The 23,726-nt window shown below is 33.9% G+C and overlaps 1 protein-coding gene across 1 annotated transcript in view; it reads right to left on the bottom strand.

The window, feature by feature from the left end:
- Nucleotides 1-23,726, bottom strand: part of DSCAM (DS cell adhesion molecule) — a 778,395-nt gene that overhangs the window by 56,275 nt on the left and 698,394 nt on the right. Inside the window, exons 22-27 of the mRNA XM_027843631.1 lie at nt 21,635-21,752; nt 16,842-17,005; nt 13,646-13,744; nt 6,273-6,461; nt 5,059-5,349; nt 286-462 (exon numbers count right to left, since the gene is read on the bottom strand). Coding sequence (XP_027699432.1) covers nt 286-462; nt 5,059-5,349; nt 6,273-6,461; nt 13,646-13,744; nt 16,842-17,005; nt 21,635-21,752 — 1,038 coding nt within the window. The remainder of the gene's footprint in view (nt 1-285; nt 463-5,058; nt 5,350-6,272; nt 6,462-13,645; nt 13,745-16,841; nt 17,006-21,634; nt 21,753-23,726) is intronic.

The raw sequence follows: 23,726 nt of genomic DNA, 5'->3' as shown, positions 1-23,726 counted from the left end.
TTGTATATGTTCTTGTTGTCTCCCTCTTAAGGTAAGCTCCTTGGAAGCAGGAATTGTTTCATGTATTGTATTTGTATCCCAGACACAGAGTTCCTAACACATAGTAGGTGCTTAAATAATGCTTCTTCATTTGTTGAAGTGGTGGCAGTGGGGATGAATAGATATAACTGATTCAGTTTTAAATGATTTTTTTATCTCATTGTAATTTCATATTACATTTTGATATCAAGGGCCAGTGGAAATATACTAGATGATATATGGGAGTGAAGGGTTGAATTCTCTTACCTCTCAACCTCTTCAATCTCTGCTCTCTTCTCCTCCTCCGTACAATCAACAGTAGCACAAATAATAGCAAGACTCCAACCAAAATGCAGGAAATGGTCACTAGCATCTTTAACCCTTCATTGGTTGCCAGCCCCTCCTCATTTTGGACAACTGACTTAATAAGTGGAGGAATTGTGCCTGAAAATAGGTTTATGAAGTTAGATTACTAGGAATAGAAAATGATTTAGTCTTTAGGAATAATAAGTTATTGAAAAAAAACACTGGTACCTGGCATGTCTTATAAAATTAGTTATTGGGCACATGATGAATTAATTTACTAAACCTATTCCTCCCTCCTAATATAGTACTATTTACTTTTTAGCTCATCCTTTAGTGCACCAAATTTGAATCTCTGTAATAGATCAACAGCATTTTTGTTAAATGGATTTCACTTAGCAAGATATTACTGGGCAATATCCTACTTAAAGCTAAGGGTACATATGTGAATGGCAAAGAATTGATTGGAATTCAAAGTTTTTTAGACTGTTTCCAACTGTACAATTGATAGCCTGTTCCAAAAATAGCATAGTCAAAAAAAGAACAATACAGTGAGTAGGAAGATAGTTTGGAGGGGGATTTTGACATGAATATCTGCCTGTAGGGGGAAAAAAGCCCTTGAAACCAATTTTCATGATTTGAGCATTCAATCTCTATTTCAGCAAAAGTAGAAAAAAATTGACCTTTTTAATGCCTTATTTTTACGGGCTATCAATTAACTCTTCAAAAGTAATCATATAGTATTTCAAAGCCACTTCCATATTTCTAGTTGTTATTAACCTGAAATGTAAAATGTGGATTGATTAGAATCATAAAGAAAAACAAGTAAGCAATGTGAACTGTGAATTAGTTATTACAACCCTTGTTGTAGAAAATAATTTTACTGCCCATGGGTGCTGAGATAAAAGAAACCTTTTGCTTTTATGGAGTCCTATATTTTTGCAATTTCATGAAAAATGCTTTGCTAATACTCTGTATCTTAATTTCTTACAGAAGAAATATGTCCTTAATGTTTGGTTTAATATTAGTAAAGCAATTGAGGGAAAGAGTTTTTTTTTTCCCTGCCTTGAAAGTGTTTTTTGTTGAAACGGCATCTCATAAAAATGTATAAGAACTCTGTTAATATGTGCTTGCAGAGATAGGAAAAAAAACTGTAAATGCAACAAGGGAAAATCATAAAAAGACATAAAAACTTTTAGCTAAGGACATGGCAGAAGAAATAAATCAATGAAAGAAGCAGGGCGTTATTAGCTCTGAAGTTGGGACCTTGGTTCAAATTTTTCTCTGATGCTTTTTCTCTAAATACCTGGAAAAGCCACATGACCTTTCTAAGTCTCAGTTTCCTCATCTCTAAAATAAAAGGGTTGTACTAGATGACCTCTGAAGTTCCTCCCAGTCCTGGACATATGATTTTATGAATTTTAAATGATTCTTGCCCCCATGAAGTGCAAAATTGGTCAAATATACATGATAAATATTGCTTGCTATCATCTATTATACGAAGTTTTAATAACTTAAAACTGCTCTTAGACTTTAGGGGCACTCTACATTATTTATTATATTTCAGCAAAATCCTTTTTTCCTCTATATAACTTCAAATTGAAATGGAAACATAAATTTTGCTGCTCCTAAGTTTACTAAAATGTATACTCTATGTGGTGCAGTGGATAGAGTGCTGGGACTGAAGACAGGAACACTCATCTTTTCCTGAGTTCAAATCTGGTCTCAGATACTTCTACCTGTGTGACTCTGGGCAAGTCACTTAACCCCATTTGCCTCAATTTCCTCAACTGTTAAATAAGTTAGAGAAGGAAATGGCAAACCACTCCAGTATCGTTGCCAAGAAAACCCCAAAGGGGGTCAGGAAGAGTCACACATGACTGAAAATGACTGAACAACAATATATGTTTCATAGAACAAACTTCAATTCATAGAATGTATTTATGGTTAACATCTGCAATACTAGATAAATTTATAGCAAAATTTCCTTAAGAAGAACACTGTGGATCAGAATCAATAATATGGAACAGTTATAATTTGTGTGAGAGAGACCTCTGATTTCATTGGTATAGAGAACTATCGTATCAATAAATTCTCTTTAATAATACAGGTCAACATCTTTTCTACAACTTAAAGTCTTAGAGAACTGCCTAGAACACTATGATGTTAAATGACTTGCTTAAGGCCACATAGCCAGAATGTGTTAGAGACAGGATTTGAACCCATGCCTTCTTGATGCTGAAGCCACTCCCCCCCCATATATATACACATATGTAACTAACACATATTTCTAAAAGATGATTATTTGATATCTCCAAGTCATAGGTAAGCATATTTAAATGCTATACGCTGTTTTGATTATCATAGAAGACAGTGACAGCAGAGTATGATTAATAAGAGTGAATAATTTATGAATAAGAGACCACTTAAAATCAAAATGTGTAAGATTTCACCAGAAATTTATTTTTGAACAGTTAATATCTAAGTAACACTATTTAATAACTGTGAAAATTTTCAATTTTTTTTCATGACGAAGACCACTCAATGGGGGCATCTAGGTGATGCAATGGATATTGCGCTGGGCCTGGAGTCAGGAAGACCTGAGTTCGAATCCAGTCTCAGAAACTTACTAGCTGTGTGACTCTGGGCAAGTTGCTTAACCTTGTTTGCCTCAGTTTCCTCATTTGTAAAATGAGGTGGAGAAGGAAATGGCAAACCATCCCAATATCTTTCCCAAGGAAACCCCTAATGGGGTCATGAAGAGCCAGACAAAACTGAAATGACTGAACAACAACACAACAACAAAGACCATTCAATGAACTACAAAACAAAAACCAACTTTAAGTTTGCTTTTTGCCTTTAAAACATTCTTATGGGAAGGGGAGAGCCTAAAGGTAGAGGCAGTAGTAACAGTACAATAAAAAGTAAGATGAAAAGCATGCACAATAGTCCATATTAGTCAGAGAAGAACATCAATGGCAGAATGTTTATGGAAGTATTTCTAGGGATATGGATCACAGCTAAGAACAGAAGGAGGCATACTTAAATAATGCATGGGGAAATCAGAAATTCTCTATTAGGACTAGTAGGACTCTTTTGTTAAAGAGGTTCTTAAACCCTTAGGGTCAAGAAAAATTGGTGGCTTCAATGTGCAATGCATTCATGTGACATTGGACTGAATTTTCAAAATAATCACATTTAGGGGAAAGTAAGAAATAAAAGTATTATATTTTATATTTGAAGAGTATCAGTAAGATTATTGTCTTTTTTGAAGGCTTTTTGTTATTACTGTTAATTACCTTCTCATCTTTTTTTGGTATTCAGATAGAAATTGTCTTTGAAAAGGTTGCTTTTTCATACTTAATATTCTTCTTACTATTCTCCCACAGATAAAACAATTGATTTTGTAGCTGAATAAAAGATATTTCTCTGTAGGCTCACTGAAAGCATCTTCAGTACAACTCCAGTAGCAGACAGAACAACAAGGATGATATTCATCCAATCTTGTTCTGATATGATTTTTGCCATCTTTCACTAGGTTCCTATATTTTGAATGCTTTTCATTCCACATAACTTAGATATTTTGAATATTTGGGATGGTGACATTAGAATAACAAAAATATTTATATACATGTGCTTAGATATGAGTATTTGGTATTGTGACATCATGATATTGGGATTGTAACATCTATAATGAAGAAAGTAACTATCATTTTACATAATCTATTGTATTATAGAAGGTTTGGCTGTTTAAACTTTTCACAAAGTAATAAAGATATCAAATTCATCCAATCAGTGGAAGAAAAACATTATGAATTACACTGACTCAATTAATAACTATTCTGGTATTTGGTACAGTGCAAAACATTGAGGTGGTGTTCCTAACACTACTGCTAAGTTACTAGGCCTAATAACAGGCCACTATTAATGACACAACAGTAAAACTATTATACATTTTCTTTGGTATATCAACTACTATATCTTATATTGTTAAAAACAATCTTAGAAGAATCAACATAGAAAACATTCTGTTAGTTGTATGTTTTTAAAGTTTTCTAACAAATATAATCAGTGCTATGTGGTATTTAAAACTATGTACATCTTGATAACAATTTATTTCACTAATTCAAATGTCACCAAATTATCTATTATTGTAAAAATGATAAAAGGAAAGTCATTTATGTTTTAATATGATCATCTATTTTCTACTGATCCCAAATGATATGATTATTGTTTTGTTCTCTTTTTAAACTGCAGATAAAGTGAATTTATATTTTACCAGAATCCTACTTCTACCTAGGCTATAATATGTATATATCCACTACAATGAATATCCTTTTTGTATACATGTTAATGTAATGGAAAGTATTCTTTTTTTTTTTTTAAAGAAAGCTATTGCTCACATGTCACAGCAAAAGAATTGGGGGGACGTGAGCTATCATCATTAGCAATTGTTTACATAAGACCCCTTAATAAGAATCTCTCAGCATTAATAAAGTTATCACCCAAAAGAGATTTGTCAGCTCTTAGCCTTTAAGCTTTATGTCATGATAGTAGACTCTTTCCTTTAAGTATATAGAGGGCCAAAGTGAGCTCAAGAAGAAATCAGCAAAGGACTTAAAGAGTGACATCAAAACCCAATGGTAATTATGACACTTGTTAGAGACTGACAATCAATATATGTTCTAGACTCTTAAACTGAAATATAAAGGTACAGATATAAAATAGGATGCTTACTGCCATCATAGTTCAGTGTAGCAAATTTGGCCTGTTTCTCTGCACAACCAGCACTGTTGCACACCCTCATTTGCAGCTCATACCAGGTAGCCTCTTGTAAATCATACAAAATGTATGACTTGGAAAGTGATGTTCGCTGAGCTGTTGTCCAGATTGTCGTCCCAAATGGCCTATACTCCAGAATAAAAGAAGTGATTGGACAACCACCATCATTCCAACCAATGAGGTTCAACCTCACTCGAGTGGTGTTAATGCTGGCAAACAGCTCTTGCTCCTTTGAAAATTGTGGCTCTAGAAAACAGTATTTATTTTAACATTAGTATTTAAGATAAAGAAAATGAAGGCATAAATGAAGAGGAAGAGATATTCTTGCATTTTCCTTTAAGTTTTCTCTTTGAAAAAGTAGCTTAATTTAATTGCTATACAATTTGAATGATAGGAGTATGGCACCCATCATATTCATCCTATGGGAGGGCAGCATATTGAGATGTTATTGGCATCAGAACTATATCTCTAATATAATATCAAATCAGAGACTAGTTTTTAAAAATTGAGTTTAATGTCATTTAAAATAATTCTAAAAGGAACAAAATCATTACTTCCAGGTTTCAACTGACTTGCCCCAATGAACTGACCTGACCAAAATGTTCAATCTTACTTTTCATTGAGATTAAACTTAATGTGTGATGTAGTACATGGTTCCTAATTCGGTATGATGTGAAGGACCTCTTCACAAAAAATCTCTTCCTCATGCATTTCACAATGACTAAAACCCCCTTATAAAATTCAAATGCTTTTTCTCATCTATAAAATTATGTAAAATGACCTTTCTAGTTCTACTCTTTCTATAGTTGTACTTGGAAGAATCATAATTTACCTGATCACCTTCTTTCTGATAGGTACCTGAAACATAAAACATTTGTTATCTGGGAAGGGAGAGGGAGACCAGGGAATTTAAAGGGAAGTGGGGATGCTAACTAATATGAGTTTCATAGTTTTTTAATCATAATATCTGTCACAAAGTTCATGTTTTTCTAACTTTATTTCTGCATCCTAATGAAGGTGTTAAAAAAGTAACTGAAATAACTTTTAAGAATTATTCCTCTCTTCACTACACTGCAAGCACTGTTGAACATAACGAAATATATTTACTCACACATGCACATATTATATATAAAACAGAGCAAATAAAGACAAAAAGAGAGTAAACAAACCTTTTCCTAGTGTTTTTGCTTCTATGATTTCACTTATGCGCCCTGGTCCCACTCCATTTTGAGCAGTAAGTGTGAACTTATACCAGGTGCCACACTTCAAACTTTCTAGTCGATAAGAACGTTCACTAGGGCTAATTGGAAAACTACCCCACTGCTCACTGTTATCTTCTGAGTACTGCAATATATATCCTTAAAGAAGAAAAAAAAAGTTAGTACCTTTTTGCATCAGGTATGGGGCTTACACTAAATACATATTTTAAAATTAAAGACATCATTTAAAGGAATTTGTATTTCCTTGCTATTGTGAAATTGAAAATTGATTTTTAATTCTATTTTGTTAAGACTTAATATTCCTTACCCTCTCAAGTTTACTCAGATAACCTCAGTTGGGTTACAATTGTACCCTTGTGACTTGTATTTCCACCCTAGCCTTTTGACTTGTACCTCCACACTTACAACTTCACCCCTCTCTCACATTTGGGAGAAACTTGCTTAACCTAAAAATCAAGCAGATTTAATCTAAGCTATTTTGGCAATTCCCAATTTCCTTGAATCACATGTCTTGTTTATGGTTAAGGGTGTTTCAGATGGGGAGGTACAAATTTTGTAATATCAAGTTAAAGTGAGATGTTTTTACTTTCTGTCCAATCAGAACAAGATATATTTATGCTGCTCAAAATTTTGCTTTGTCATCTTGTTAATCACTGCAAAAGATGCTGTCAGCCCTCACTTGGGGTCTTTGGTCATTGAGAAGGCATTGCTCCCATGCGTTCGTAATTGTTAACCGTGTTAATGAATGGATCATGCTTAGAACATTTCTCAGAATTTCTCTTGCACCGCTATTCAAAGAATGTTATAATTAATTTTGATTGATGTCGGCATAGTCAAGATGAAAGAATGAGAGGAACTTTTAGACTCTAGTTTATCCAGCACACCTCCTTGACCAAGATCTAGAAAATGCACCAGATCTAATTCTGTTAAGGAAAAAATACAAGGAAAAGTCACAGTGAGTCATTTTCCCAGCCAAAGGTGGCTTAGGAATAGAGACGGTGAGGTCTGTACTCCTCGGGGTTTGGGTTTGGCTAATAACACCAGTGGGCTATGGAACATTCGAACATACAGGCACTAAAAGAGGAATGAAATAGTCACCAGGTCAGGAAGCAGTGAGTCAAAAAGGGATCCCAAGCGACTCCTGAACTGGCACTGGGTAGAAGAATATTGCTATCTGGCACCTTTGTTGCCCACTATGCAATTCTGGGTCATAGATACAGGATGGAGAGCAGCTATAGGATTGGCCCTAACCATGTGCTGCACAAGGAACAAGCTCAAGAAGCAAACAGTAAGTGTTTGGCTCTGATGGCAGGATCAGAGCACAGCAACCCAGACCAAAGGTGACTCAGCAGTTCAAATACTCTGAACCTAGAGAGCTTCCCACTGGGCTAAAAGTGGTTGAGTCAAGCAATATTCTACTGAAACATTTGGTGAGGCGCAAGCCAACACATCCGAACCTGTGTCAGGAATAGAGATGAGGAGGACATTAACTAGATCTTCTTCTGAGCCACACAAGTTTGGGAGCGCTGAAAGCTTGCAGGCCCCTAACCTGAGCTGCAACAACAGCAGACATAGGAAGACAGATCCTCAGACCAGACATCCCCCTTCCTAAGAAGTGTGCAAAACCCAGAACTAACATAAAGTCCAAAGTCAGAAGATTGAACTGGCAAAAAATATCCCACTGTAACAAGTTATTGCTGCAATAGGGAAACTCTAAAAGCAAACCTAGGAGGAGAGAATGACTCAAAATCTACAAGAAAAGCCTAAAAAACCATAGTTTGGGCATAGTTCCAATGAGAATTTTTAGAGTTAAAAGTTAAAGCAAAGTTGAAAATGGAGCTAAAATGTTTTTTAAAAGCAAATTGAGAATAGTAGAGGAAAAACATGGGAAAAGAAGGAAGATCAAGGGAAGAATGATATGAAAAGAGAAATAATAGCTTGGAAAAAGAGGTACAAAGCCTTACTTAACTCCTTGAAAATTAGAATTGGCCAAATGGAAGTAGATAGCTCCATTAGACATCAAGAAATAAAAAACAAAGTCAAAAAATTGAAAAAGTAGAAGAAAAAAAAATCTCAAAGTTAAAATTGACCTGGGAATTAGATAAAGGAGTAATAAGTTAAGAATAATTGGCATACCTGAAAGCCATGAACAAAAAGAGAGCCTAGACATCATATTTCAAGAAATCACAAATCAAAACTGCCGAAGAAAGCTTACAACTAGATAGCAAAATAGAAAATGAAAGAATCTATCACTCATGTCCTAGAAGAAAGTAAAAAAACAAACAAACAAAAAAACAAAAAAACTCTCAGGAATATTATAGCTAAAATCCAGAGCTCTCAGTCAAAGAAAAAATACATATGCAGCTAGATAGAAAGAATTAAACCACTAGGGAGCCACAGTCAGGATCACACAAGATTTAGTAGCTATCAGTGTAAAGGCATGAAGATCTTAGAATATGATATTCCAGATGCAAAGGATATAGACTTACAATGAAGAATATCCTGACCAGTCAAACAGAGTGAGAAACTACAGGGAAAAAATGAACCTTTAATGAAACAGAGGACTTTCCTCAGCATTTCTGATGAAAAGACCAGAGCTGAGAAGAAAATTTGAGATACAAACATAGGAACAAACATAAGCACAGAGCAAACATACAAACATAAGCACAGGGAGGATTCTTGGAAGATAGTGGAGCAGGTCGGAAAACTTTCAGCTGTCCAAATTTCTTCCCTAGAAAAAGACAGAACTTTGCCTCAGAGAGAATGTAGAGCAGTGGATATAAACAAAAGTCAGGGTAAGAAAGTTATTCTCCTAAGAAAACCAAAGAAGACCTCAGGAAAGACCTGACCTCCAGGAGCAGAGGTTCAGCCTGAGTGAAATGCACATACCTCTAGGACAACTCTATGGAATCAACAAACAACAAGCCCTTGGGGCAACTGGGGTTGGGAGGCAACCTCAGCCTTAGAAACTTTCATCTCCAGGACAGTGTGGAGGTCTGACAGATGAGGAGAAGACTGAAAGACCTTCCACGGTCAAGGGATGACAAGCACAGCTGTGCTGATCAGATGCGTCCTGGCCTGTGGCTGCAGGGAGAAAGAGCTAGCACACAACTGGTGAGTGCAGTAGTAGAAGGATGGGGACCCTGCTGGCTATGGTCACTCACAGGAGAGCAGAGTCTCTGGTTTTAGTTCCAGGGAAGAGAGGACAGTTGTAATTTACAGCCACTGGAGGGACCACAGGGGGTAAGATCATTTATGGGACAGAGTGACTGGGGGCTCTAGCCATTGCTTAGGAGTGGGGAGGAGAGCCCAAGGTTGAGCCCTAGAACAGACTTCAGAAAATAACAGTAAGAAGGACCTGAGGCTTGGGGCATTACTCCCCATACCTCGGGATCTCTCAAATAGATGGGGTTTGCAAAGAAGAGTTATGCAACAAAAAAGGACAGTGTTGAGGGGGGGGCAGCTAGATGGTGCAGTGGATAGAACACCAGCCCTAGAGTCAGGAAGACCTGGCTTCAAATCTGTCCTCAGACACTTACTATCTGTGTGACCCTGGGCAAGTCACTTAACCCTGTTTGCCTGTTTTCTCATCTGTAAAATGAGCTGGAGAAGGAAATGGCAAATTACTCCAGTATCTTTGCCGAGAAAACTCCAAATGGGGTCAAAAAGAGTTGGACATGACTAAAACAACTACAGAACATATATGTGAAGGGAGCAGACAACACTTAAACCTCATTTACATTGGGATTGGTTAAAGGAGGGAAGAATACACATACATACTCAGTTGAGTCATATCCAGCAGGAAAATAGGAGGGAAAATAGTTAAGAGAATGAGAGGGAAAGTAGATTAAGGCATTAGTCAGAAGAAAAAAAAACAGGAAGAATCAGGGAAAAAAGGAGGATAGGATGGAGGAAATACACAGTAATTGTAACTGTGGATGTGAGTATGATGAACTCCCCTATAAAACAGAGGAGGATAGCGGAGTAGACTAGAAACCAGAATCCAACAATATATTATTTACAAGAAACACACTTGAAACAGAAAGATACACAGATTTTAAATAAGGAACTGGAGCAGAATCTGTTAGGCTTCAGCTGAAGTAAAAAGTACAGTAAAGGGCTATTGAAGCTGAATTAAAATTTATTGGAAACTAAGTAAGTTAATGTTAAAGAATTGCTGGGTTAAAAGACAAATTATGAAAATTGCCAATAACTTCATTACAATGATGAGAGAACATACCAAAATTTCTGGGATGCAGTCAGCATAGCACTTAAGGAAAATGTATATTTCTAAATGCTTTAATCAATAAAAGAGAAAAAGTAGCTCAATGAATTTAACTTAGAAAAAAACTGACTAATTATTTTAAAAAAATTAAACATCAAAATAGAAAACCAAAAAATCTAATGAAAGCTGAACAAAGTCAACTGTTTTTAAAAAATTATTGCACTAATAAATAAAACTAGGAGTTTTTTTTTTTCCTGGTGTGTGTTTGGGGAATAAATGGTAAAATAGATAAGCCATTAGCTAATTTTATTTAACAAAAGAAAGAAAAAAACAAATTTTCAGTATCAAAAAGGAAAAAAATTGAATTTATAACTAATAGAGAAGGAATAAAAGAAATCATTATGAGATTTTCACCCAATTATATGCCAATAAAATAGATAATCTAAGTTAAATGGATGGATATTTCAAAAATATAAATTGCCAAGGTTAACAAACCAAGAAATAGAATACTTAAGTCTCTTTATGTTAGAAAAAGAAATTAAGCCTAAATAAAATCACAAAGAAAAAAACAACTCAGGACTATATGGATTTACAAGCTAATTACATTTAAAGAACAATTAATTCCAACACTACATAAATTGTTTGGAAAAAATAGGGAAATAAAGGGTCCTACCAAATTCATTCTATGAAATAAATTTGATCTTGACACCTAAATCAGAGAAAGTCAAAACAGGGAAAGAAAACTATAGGTCAATTTCTCTAATAAACATTGATGCAAAAATTTAAAATAACGTATTAGCAAGGAAATCAGAGAAAATATACTATAACCCTGCTAGATTTAAACTAGGAATATGGTACTGATTTGTGGGAAAATTATAAACACAATGTACTGTATTAATAATAAAAACCAAAGTCATATGATTGTTTCAACCAATAAAGAAAAAGCAAAACACTCATTAATGTTTTTTAAAAAACTCTCAAAAGCATAGGAATAAATGGAATTTCCTTTAAAATGATAATAGTATCTGTCTAAAACTAAGAATAACTCTGTAATGAGGATAAGCTAGAAACGTTTCTAATAAGATCAAGGGTGAAGTAAGGATATTGTACTGGAAATGATAGCTATAGCCAAGAAGTAGAAAGAAGTGGAAAGAATAAGACAGACAAAGAGCATGCAAAGCTATCACTTTTAGCAGATGATATGAGGATTAACTTATAAAACTCTAGAGTCTCAGCTGAAAAAACTAATTAAAACCATGAACAACTTCAGCAAAGTTGCAGGATATAAATTAAACCCACACAAATCATCAGCATTTCTGCATATTACCAACAAAGTCCAGCAGGAAGAAATAGAGAAATTCCATTTGAAATAACTATGAAGAGTATAAAATAAAGTCTAACTGCCAAAATACACACAGTAACTGCATGAACACAATTGTTAAATACTTTTTACATGAATAAAGACAGATCTAAATAACTGGAGAAATGTCCATTGCTAATGGCAGGCCAAAATAATATAATAAAATGACAATACTAGATAAATCAATTAGATTATTCAGTGTCATACAATCAAACTACCAAATAATTACTTTATAGATCTAGAAAAAATAACAATACACCTGGAAGAACAAAAGATCAAGAATATCAAATGAATCAATGAAAAAAATGGGAAGGGAGACTAGCAGTACCAGAACTTAAACTATATTATAAAACTATAATCTTCCTTTCCCTTCCCTTTTTATTTTTTTCAAGTGGTATCTAGCTTTGAAAGTTTTCATTCCTTCCTTCTTTCTTTCCTTCCTCCCTTCCTTCCTCTCATATGGCTAATTTACGAATTAGTTTTGCATGACTATTCATATTTGTAAAAGGCCTTGTTTTCTTGCCTTCTTAATGGGTGGGGAAGGGCAGGGAGAAAATTTGGGACAGAAAATAAAATTGAATTTTAAAATATAATATAATGTAATATTGTTTAGCATGTTGCTGAAACTATATCAAGTATCATTTGTGTAGTATTTCTAAATTGTCCCAGTAGGGAAAAGTATGCTTCCACATTTCATCCCTTCTTTTTTTTTTTTTTTTTTTTGTTTTGTTTTGTTTTGCTAGGCAATGGGGTTAAGTGACTTGCCCAGGGTCACACAGCTAGAAAGTGTCAAGTATCTGAGGCTGGGATTTGAACTCAAGTCCTCCTGACTCCAGGGCTAGTGCTCTATCTACTGTGCCACCTAGCAGCATCCCCTCTGCTTTTTAAAAAAGAACTAAGAAACTCTGAAACTGGTTATGAAGAATACAAATGGTCTTTTCTGAATCTTTGAGCTCAGGAAAAGATGAGGCAGAATTACTAATATAAATATAGTTTTTGAAAAGAAAAATGTCATTAGAAAATGTCACTGGGACCTAGAGTTACCTGGCAAATGGAAAAATAAAAGATTTAGGCTTTATAACCCCAGGGACTAGTGAAATTAGATTTTTTCCCTTTTGATTTCATTAATGATTCACTCACAATGCCATGTCATACATTTTGTGTGTTCTACAATAGGGTTCCTGTTATTAATCACAAGTGACAATGAACATTTGAGGGGTAGTATTCTGTAGTGGATAGGAAGCAGCCATTGGATTTGGAGACATCTGGTACATAACAGCCATGTGACTAGCAGAAAGTTACCTAAACTCTCAGTGCCCCAGGAAAGTTTAATACTGCAAGTTATCAATGAGTTACCTATTTGCATTTTTGGAGAGAATTTCCACCTTGGAAGTCTCCCATTATAATGAAAACACAAGTCCAGAATCTCTCCCCCCATTCCCTCCCATCCCTGCAAAAAAAAACCAAAAAAACAAAAAAACAAAAAACCATTCACTTCAATCAAATGCACAGGACTACTTCCGTCATTAAGATTATTCCAAGCTAAGGAACCAATTATATAGATGTATAGCTTCTTATATAGATAACTGTAGTTATTTGATGGTTAGTTGGAATAAATTAACACAAAATAATCAGAAAGTAAGCTTGTTTCTCTCAATCAATTGTCATTGTTTGTGTGTGGTGTGTAAGAGGTGCCTAGAGTTAAGCAACCACAGTTAACAGCTTTTATCCTCTTACCTCTGATAGAACTGCCACCATTATCTCCAGGTATCCAGGAAAGAGTGATTGAGGAAGACGTAGTTTTAGATACAGTAAGTCGAGGTTGATCTGGTGGAACTAGAAAGGAAACATTTAGAAAAGAAAGGAATTAGATGTTCATGGCAAATCTTCTCTTGCAAATATGCAAATCGCTTCTGTCAAAATGTCTAATTTGTATCAATCAGTCAACCAGCATTTATTATGCAAACACAAAGAATGAAACAATCCTTTCCGTCCAGGATCTTCCAACATTGGGGAGATAAAGTGCCAAATCCATCAAATAAAATAAACCAACTAGATTTATATTAAATTTTATTATTCATTCTTTTGACCTACTTGTATATCATAACAGGTCTATTGAAATTATCTTTTAAAATAACTAGAGATGTAAAATATCCACTTTCATTTCTCGCCTTGGTTTAATTGTGAGATTAAAAAAAAATCATACGAGATGCTCCCAAGGATTGATGAGAAGGGAGGATGTCCCAGAAAGGGGGTGGAGAGAGAGAGAGGAGTTTTGTAAAAATTCAGTTTTCTCAGAAAAACTGCAAATATCCCGTGTCTCTTGTCTTCCAATAAACCTATCAAGTCACCTTATCTCTAAAGATAAAAGATTCATCAATATTCAGAAGCATATGAAACTGAAAGATGCTTGGAGTATGATGAATCAATACATTTTCCACATCAAAGCATATAACTTCTTGGAATTTAGTATTATTTCAGAATGACTCACAAGAGTAGGCAAACGTTATTGTGACATTCTAAAATCATAAAGAAAAGGTTTGTGAAATTCTGGATCAATTCATCAGATTCATTTAAAGAGTCACATATTAAATTATTTTTACCTCATATTCTGAGACATTTCCTATAATGATTTCTAGTCATCATCTTTCTTTAGAGTACTAACAAAGCTCTATCTACTAAAAGGGCTTAGATGGTTTCTTGTTTAATTTTCTTTCAATTCCTATTGAGTTTTTTGCAATGTTCCTTATGCATTTTACTGATAATGAGTTGAGTTATAATGAAGTCTGAGAAATAAGTAGAGAAGTAAATGTGAAATTTGAAATTGAGTCACTTATTTTCACCTTGAGTGGGAAAGAACTTATTTTTTTATTTCAAAAAACAACTTGCTTATAGTAGTTTTGCAATTTTCCACTTTTATCTATTCACATGAATTTTATTCTGTTTAGTTCTTTAATATCTCCAGGTTTTAAAGACAGCTATTATTACCTAATTTACAAAGAAAGGCAAAGGAAGCTGACAGCAACAACTATCATGGCATAGTATCAACACTTGTATTGATTATTTAGTAAGAATCCTTCTGGGCTAGTCATTGCATTACACAATTGCTTATTTTTTGCCTTATTTGAAACAAAATGTTACTAGAAGAAACAGGAAAAATAACCAACATCAAGACCTTTATGCTGTACTCATTAATCTTACAAAAATATTTTAGACTGTGAGTTGTTCTGGGTTCTGTCCTAAAGCAAGTTTTGCTTCACTGAAAAAATAAAGTTATTATTAGATTTGATGGCATCATGCTTGCTGATTAATTCCTAATCATGGTGGACAAATTGTTATATGAATTTATAGGCATCTCAAGTGTGAAACACCTTTAAAAATGCTTAGGAATATCTACCAATACCTTTTGATTATACTGTACATACAAGATATTATGTACTGTTATTTTGTGGCAGCAACATAATGCTATAAACTGACAGTAAGCTGGGACTCAGTGCCACCAATATCTTCTGATTTTGTCATTCTACTCTCACTAATACTTTCACTTGGAGTGTGTCCTCTCTATTGGAAATTTTGCTCTGATGGATTCTACTGTTCTGATAGTGACTGCTGATGAATTCTCTGTATCTCAGTTAGGTGCTGTTCTGGTGGTTTTGTGGTAGTTGCTGACACATAGGCTCTCTGGGGATGTTGTTAGCTGCTACTAGTTTATTGACTTCACCTCTTCAGAAGTATCCACTGGTCATCTCAGCACCAATCTTCTGATGTATACTGGCTAGAACCTCTCACTGATAAAAGAAAACTGTTTTTTTTTCCCTACCTACCAAATTTTCTTTCTGAGACCTATATATCTAGGCAAAACCTATGTCATTTAGGGTTAAACATAAGCAATATTCTTTTGGTTTAGCATGAAAATGAACTTAATCCTGAATAAAAAGTTGAGGCAAAGTCAGTGTTCTCTATCCACCTAGTGCACGTTCCTTTCTTTATTATGCATATTTATAAGCAACAAAATCATTACTTTGATTCTGCATTTAGTAAGTAGAAAAACCTGATTGTCCAGCAGGGAAAACCTTGCTGTCTTCTTACAGTAACAACCAATTAAAACTACTTTTTCTTACATGTTTTGCATGCTTCCTCTTGAACAGATGCTATATTATTATATGGAGAGGGTTAAAGGAAATGTTATGAGAATATATTGAAGCATAACTTGAAATACTATGGGAATGCTGTAAGCTGATGGAAAATAAAGTAGTAGGTGGAAATCAGAGATAGATGGAGTCAATCACTTAAGACTTATAAACTATAACTATAAAGTACTTTTCTGGTTTCGTCAATAAATATTGCTTTTTAGGCAGACTTTATAATAGTCTTGACAAGCAATCTGGCAACCTTTTCTTGAAGCAGCCCATTCCACTTTCCCAGGCTAAATCTCCCACCCGTTGTTCCTACTTCTACCTCTGGGACAAAATAAAACAAGTTTAATCCTTCATTCCTTCAACGAGTCCTCACACAAAGTGATCTCAAGGGCTATTCAGTTTATTAGAGAATTTCCTTGCTAAAATTTGGTGTTTGCTTTATGCTTTGAGTATAATCAAATTACTTCAAATAGGTATGTACTTCTATCTACAGGTCTTCATGAAAAATCAGATAGTACTGAAATAATGTTTATGCACAGATTTGAAATTTATTTTGATCATTCTTTCATCCAGATTATAAAGAATAAAATTAGGAGACAATTTTTTTCCCATTAGTGCCACACTAAAAACCTTATTTCCTTCTGGGAAACCTTGTACTTTTTTACCAGTGTAAGGTAGATAGTACACTTAGTAGTATGTTCAATAATGTCCATTTTTGTTTTCATTTCTTAACCATTTATGTCTATAAGCTATTTTCAGAACAAAAATTATGCAAAAAATTAACAATTTCTTACCTTGTACTTGCAAATTTAAAATAATTTCATCTGATCCCCAATTATTATTGGCAACACAGCTGTAATACCCAGAATCTTCTGCTTTCACAGTGCGGATGACGAAGCTGCCATTGCTAAAGATACTTCTTCGCCCATCAACCATTACTAGACTGGGCATCCCGTTACTACCTCACAGGAAAAAAATATGAACAAATTAAACAAATTAAAATCAAAATTAGTCAAAACTGATGTGAAAAGTACAAAGATTCCTTTTGAAGCTAACTTGAAACTTGGAGACAATAGAATCTCATATTTTTGTTTGTTTGTTTTGGTCTGGAACTACAATTTCCTTGATGTGGAAACTTCTCATGCAGAAAAGAAATGTTTGTGTTATTTTATGAAGCTGAGAGTTGTCTAGAGCAATGAGAGAATAAGTAATATACTCACGGTTTCATAGCTGGTGTGTATGAAAGACAAGATTTGAACCTAGATTTTCCTGACTCCATGCTATCTCTTTCATATACAATATTGACCCAGATATATGATGTCATTAATACAAATTAAAAAATGAATATTTATTTCTTGTACAAAGTGCTTTGTTTTAAGATTTTGGTCTATTAAGGGAAACAACTTTAGTTTGATTTAGTTCACTACTCTTTTATATATTGAGATATTTACTACTCAAATGGAACTCACATTATTTTACCATTCAGCGCAAATTCATATTTCCTCAAAATGGAATTCTTTGGATTAAAGTGTCATTTGAGCCAAAATGGTTCAGGCGTAATTCACTGAATCTAATAAATTATTAACTTCAGTTTACTGTGGTTGCCCTTTGTAGAGTTGCTTTACGATTATTGAATCTTTCCACATATTAAGGAATTAATGATTTGTATACAGTCAAAAGAGATGTATCACAGACATACCAGTGGATTACCTAGTGGCCAAAAGAATAATCAAGTGATAAAATGTATAATTTTGCCCAGAGAGTTTTGTTATTTACCTTGACTTTTAATTATAAGAAGATTAATGTTAATTAGATTATGTTCGCTCTAATGTTTTCTTCTCTTTTAAAGCACATTTTGTGTTAAAAGTTCTGGATTACAAAATCTATCTGTAAAGATATCTGTATTATATAATATAGCTGTGAAATATAAAAGCTCTATTTTTGTCATTTACCTGAGTCAAAGGGTATGAAGATTTTAGAAACTTTTTAAGTATCTAAGATATTCTCAAATGCCAAAACAGATTTCCAGAATGACTAGACCAATTCATAGTTCTAGCAACAGTGCATTAGTGTGCCTGTTTTCCCAAAGATCCTTCTGCAACTGTGCTTTTCCTTTTTCTGTCATTGTAGATTATCTCATACATGTACATGGAACCTTAGACTTGCTTTAATTTGGATTTCCTTAATTGTTAGTGATTGGGAACATTCTTTTTCATGTGACTGTTAGCAGCAAGGATTTCTTCCTCTGAGGACTAATTTTTTTTGTCCTTCAATTATTTATTGGGAAATGACTCATATATGAATCAGTTTGTTATATGTTGAATAGGAGACTTATGTCAAAGGAACTTACCGTATGGATTTTCTCCTCCAATAAATTATTTGGCTTCTAATTTTAACTGCATTGAGTTTGTTTGTACAAAAACTTTTCAATGTATTTGTAGTTTATTTTAGCATATGATTTGAGATGTTGGATTATATCTAATTTCTGCCAGACTACATTCCAATTTGCTCAGTAGTTTTTGTTGAACAGTGAGCCTTTACTCGGTAGTTGGGTCTTTGATTTTACTGAATACAATTCTCTCATGTTTGTTTGCTTGTTAATTGTGCATATTCTCTGTTTGATTAGTTGACTCAATTTATTTTTCAACGGGTACCAAATAGTTAATTACTGCTTTTCAGATTAGTTTGAGGTCTATCTGATGTTACACTTCCCCCCCACTTTTAATTCTTTTGAGTATCTTTATCATTCTTCCACATGAATTTTGAAATTTTTCTAGCTATATGATGTAATCTTTTTGTAGTTTTATTGGTATGACATTGAATAAAACAATAAATTTAGTTGGTATTGAAATTAATTGTTCTCCTGAATATTGCACAGAATTTTCTTATAAATCCATCTTTTTCCCCCTTTGGGATAAACATATGGCTTATTCAATTTATTTTTCTGAGATTGAGTTCTTTAAACAATTTTCCAGTTAATCTATTTAACTTTTTTTTGGGAAATATTGATCTATTTAATTTAAACAGTTTGTTTTGTTGGCATATAATTAGGAAATAGTTTTTAATTATTTCCTTTATTTATGATTTCTTTTTTTTTTTTTTTGGTTGGGCAATGTGGTTAAGTGACTTGTCCAGGGTCACAGAGCTAGTAAGTGTTATGTGTCTGAGGCTGGATTTGAACACAGGTCGTCCAGAATCCAGGGCCGGTGCTCTATCCACTGCACCACCTTGCTTCCCCTATAATTTCTTTGTTGTGATTCTTCCTTGACACTGAACATTTGGTTTTGTTCTCTCTCTACTTTTAGTTGACTAGCTTAGTTATTTTATTATTTATATTTATTTATTAGGCTTAGCTATTTTATTGTTTTAGTTTAAAAGTTTCTATTTTTATTCAGCAATTCTTTGCTCTTTTTCACTTCTAATTTTGTTAATGTCTTCTTTGATTTTCAGAATAAAATATTAGCATTTAGATGGATTTTTATTATGTTTTTCTAAACTTTTAAAAAAGTTCCATTCCTAATTCATGAATTTGTTCTTGTCTTTCTTTTGCTGATAAAATATATAAAGACATATGATTTTTCCTAAGAATTGATTTTGTATTCCAAAAATTTAGACCTCAATTTTGGCCATAGTTTCAGTAATTAGGTTATTGCTCCTTGAACTTTTTTCCAGGTTAGTTCTTTTTTATAGTAGATACCTTGCATTTTCTTTCTCTTTCTTTCTTCCTTCCTTTCTTTCCTTCTTTCTTTTGTCTTCTTTTCTTTTTCTTTTCTTTCCTTTCTTTCTAGTTTTAAAATTTTTGTTCTACTTTTTTATCTTATTGATTCATTAATTTCTGTTTGGTCCATTTTAATTTTCAGGAAGACTCTTACTTCTTGTACTAAGCTGTTTATTCTTATTCCAATTCTTTTCCTCCAGATCTTTCATTTCATTTACACTATCATTTTAAAAATCCTGTGCTTTTTTTCAGTAATTAAAGTAGTCTTCATTTAAAAGATATGTATTTGTATAAGGTTTTTCTTGTAGGTATTGTGCGGTTATTCTAGTAGTACCCCACGATGGATTTTTCACCTTCTTCACTACTTCAGTGGAAGAGTGTTAATTAGTGGAATGAGTTTCATCTACACTTTCTCCTTTGAGCTAAAAGGATAACTGGATGTTGGGTTGAAACAGATCAGATGATTTCCAATTCAAAGAAAATATTTCTCCTATCTTTCTCCTACTTTACCCTTTGCAACTATTAATATTTATGCAGTTTCCAGTTATTTCATTGACTATATGGAAAAGTAGCAATATTCTGACATCAAACAAAGATTTCTATTAGGTAGTAGATTATAGCAGAATTTAATTCAATAAATATTCATTAAATATATAACATGGGGCAGTTAGGTGGTGTAGTGGATGGAGTGCCGGGCCTACAGTCAGGAAATCTTCTTCCTGAGTTCAAATCTGGTCTCAGACACTTAATAGCTCTGTGACTCTGGGAAAGTCATTTAACCTTGTTTGCCTCAGTTTCCTCATCTGTAAAAAATGACCTAGAGAGTGAAATGGCAAACCAGTCCAGTATATTTGCCAAGAAGACCCCAAATGGGGTCGTGAAGAGTTGGAAATCACTGAAATGACTGAACAACAAGAACAAAAATATATAACATATATTAAGCACTGTGTTAGGCACCAGGGATAAAAAGACTTGAAATTTAATGTGAGTGGGGTAAGTAGAGGAGGATATGTATACAAATACATTCGATAGAAGATAGAATAAGTGTAAAACAGACATTCAAACAAAAATGATCTAAGAAATTTGAGGATGAAGAAATCACTTTTAGCTTAAGTCAGATAAGACTTGATGAAATAGATGGCACCTGAGCTAGGCTTAGAAGCAAAAGAAAGATTCCAACAGGAAGAGATGAGGAAGGAGCATATTGCAGGAATAGAAAGATAAGTAATGTAAAAAAGGAATTGCATGATAGGATGGAAGGGTGTCATATTGTGAAAAATCTTAATGCCAGGCAAAGAATTTAGGCAATAGGGAGCTACTGAAGGTACTTCACTAGGGGAGTGGTCATTAAGAAAGAATATTTTGATAACCATATAAAGAATTAATTGGTGCTTTTTGAAGTTGAACAACAAGAAATGCATCTCACAAAAACAAGTATACCCAAGAATCTTCTCCCTCCACCCATTCCCTGCCACACACACAGTCATTCCAAATGAGTCTGAGGCCAAATTACTTTTGTATGCTGGTTAATCCTGACAAACTCTGCTTTATCAGTCACTGGGCCTCTATGCTAATTCTTCTGGACTTCAGATATGGGTAAAGTCACGATGAATAAAAAATAAAAATAACCTCAGCCTATAAAAAATTAAAAAAGAGTTAATTGGAGAGAGAGAGAGACTGGAAGAATTATTAGGAGGTCAATCCTTACCATAGTGATGTTTAATAGGATTTTCTAAAGGATAACAGTCAAAGTTCTAAAATAAAGGTAAGGGCAACACACATATTTTTATGTGCCTATGTAAATCATGTAGTTTATTCTCAGACAATTTTCATATTTACTCAAAAGTTTTATATTATGTTGCTGGTTACCTATCTTTCATCCATTTCACTGTAGGAGATGGATCCCCAACAGCCTTACATGGGAGGACAATATCTTTCATCCATGGGGTAGTTACAGTACCACTGAAAGTCAGAATTCTAGCTGGAGCTGAAGGAAGAAAAACAAAAGAATATTATTATAAGTTTCTCTTTAATGAAGGATAGATCTTGGTTCTCCTAAACATAATGGCATAAAGTAAAAGACTAGGGTAATGTAGTTAATTAATAACACACCATTTTTGCACATATTTCTATATTTTTCCTAGTCCATTGCTTTTATTCTTATCCTAGCTGCATTAATTTTGTTTGTGTAAAAGCTTTTCAATTTTATCTTTTGTTTTTGCCTCTATTCTTTTTTTGGTTAAGAATTTATCTCTTACTCAAAGCTCTGAAAAGTATATAATCTGTTTCTATTGTAATTTTTATGACATGATTCTCAATATTCCATATTGAATTTATTTTGTAGTATGGTATAAGATGTTGGTCTAAATCTAACTTCTGCCAGATAGATATCAAGTTTTGCTAGCAGTTCTTATCAAATAGGGACCTCTTTTCTAGGTAATTTATTACATCTAGGTAATTATTGGGGTTTATTAAGGTCTATTAGTTATGATTCTTACTTTGTCTAATCTGCTCCATTGATCTATTTTTTTTTAACTAGCACCAAATAGTTTTGATGATTGTTGCTTTATAATATAGTTTGAGGTCTGTCCCTGAATTATTTTCTAGGCCACTAAATGACATAATGCATAGAGTGCTGAACTTGGAGTCAGGAAGATTTGAATTTAAATGTTGCTCAAGACTCTTTATTAGCTATGTAACCATATTCAAATCATATAACCTTTCCAGTCTCAATTCCTTTGATACTAGTCTTTTTTATAGGATTTCCTTGTTGGTACCTTCTTAACTCCTCTCTCTTTGATGATACTCCCAGGGTTATACCTTATAACTATCTCAGCCTCCTTCCGTGTTGGTAAATTTATTTTTTACTAGCCTTGTTCCCTCCCGTAATAGCTTATGTACATACAGTACTGGCTCCAGCTGGATTCCTGTCCCCTTTTCCCTTAGGCCTAATGTGGCCATGCACTTTTGCCCTCTGCCCCAGTCTTTTTGGTTCCTTATTTCTTGTGTTGGGCTGAATCAGCATCTGCCCTTTTTATGGGCATGTGTAGGTGTTTTTGGAAGAGTTTCTGATGCCTTAGGGTTCTCTAACCTAAGGGCCACTTCAAGATGAAGGGAACCTGATTTTTCCCCTTCGCATATTTCTCCACCCTCACATGGCTGGGCTGATTCAATATTGCATGCTGGTTTTAACAGGATGATGTAGGAAAGGGCAGAGGTAGCAGAGACTCTTCAGCAGGAGGCAAATTCCTGAGTTACCCCCAAGGTACAAGCCCCTGGGTTGCTTTGTGTGCCTTGTTGAGCATCTTGCTTTCTTAATCTACTTCTCTAATTCCTTTTTTTTTTTGTTTTAGAATTGATGGGGCTGAACAAAACATATAATTTTGCATCTTGTTGATCATAAGACCTGGAAATTCCTTTCTTAGGGAGAAGTTTAGACTTCCTGAAGAAGCCACTAAATTAACTTGCATGCCTAGAGTTCCTCTAGACAGCTTTGGGTTCCCCACAGAATAAATAAGCTCCCTAGGTCAGTCCTATATGGAATCATTCTATTATCCTTTAATGGGAATTTGCAACCCAGCAAATATTAATTACTATTTTGGTTGCCCTGGGGACAGTTGGAAAACGTTTGGAGAATGAGCTAAGTAGGGCATCCAGATATCTGCTGTCTATCTAAATACTGTTTTTAAATGACCAATAAAACTATTTTAAACTTAACAAATACAAAAAAAGATAATTTTCAAAAAAGATAGAGAGTTGTTTATGAAGCTGTAAATCTCTGAGGTATAGCCTACTTAAAAAATAAATTGATAAATTCAACATTCTACTCTCTAAGCTGTCTTGTTTGTGCTTTTTTCTATACTACAGTCTCTTCTCTTTTGTGTATTTTCTTTGAAATGTTTCAGAGATCATTTCTTTCTTTCCTTTTTCTTTTTGGCATTCTCTCAATGAACAAATTTTG

Source organism: Vombatus ursinus, unplaced genomic scaffold (genome assembly GCF_900497805.2).
Source record: "Vombatus ursinus unplaced genomic scaffold, bare-nosed wombat genome assembly UNPS02014924.1, whole genome shotgun sequence".
Lineage (NCBI taxonomy): Eukaryota > Metazoa > Chordata > Mammalia > Diprotodontia > Vombatidae > Vombatus > Vombatus ursinus.
Note: the sequence above shows the minus strand (reverse complement) of the source record. Positions and strands in the feature narration are given on the sequence as shown.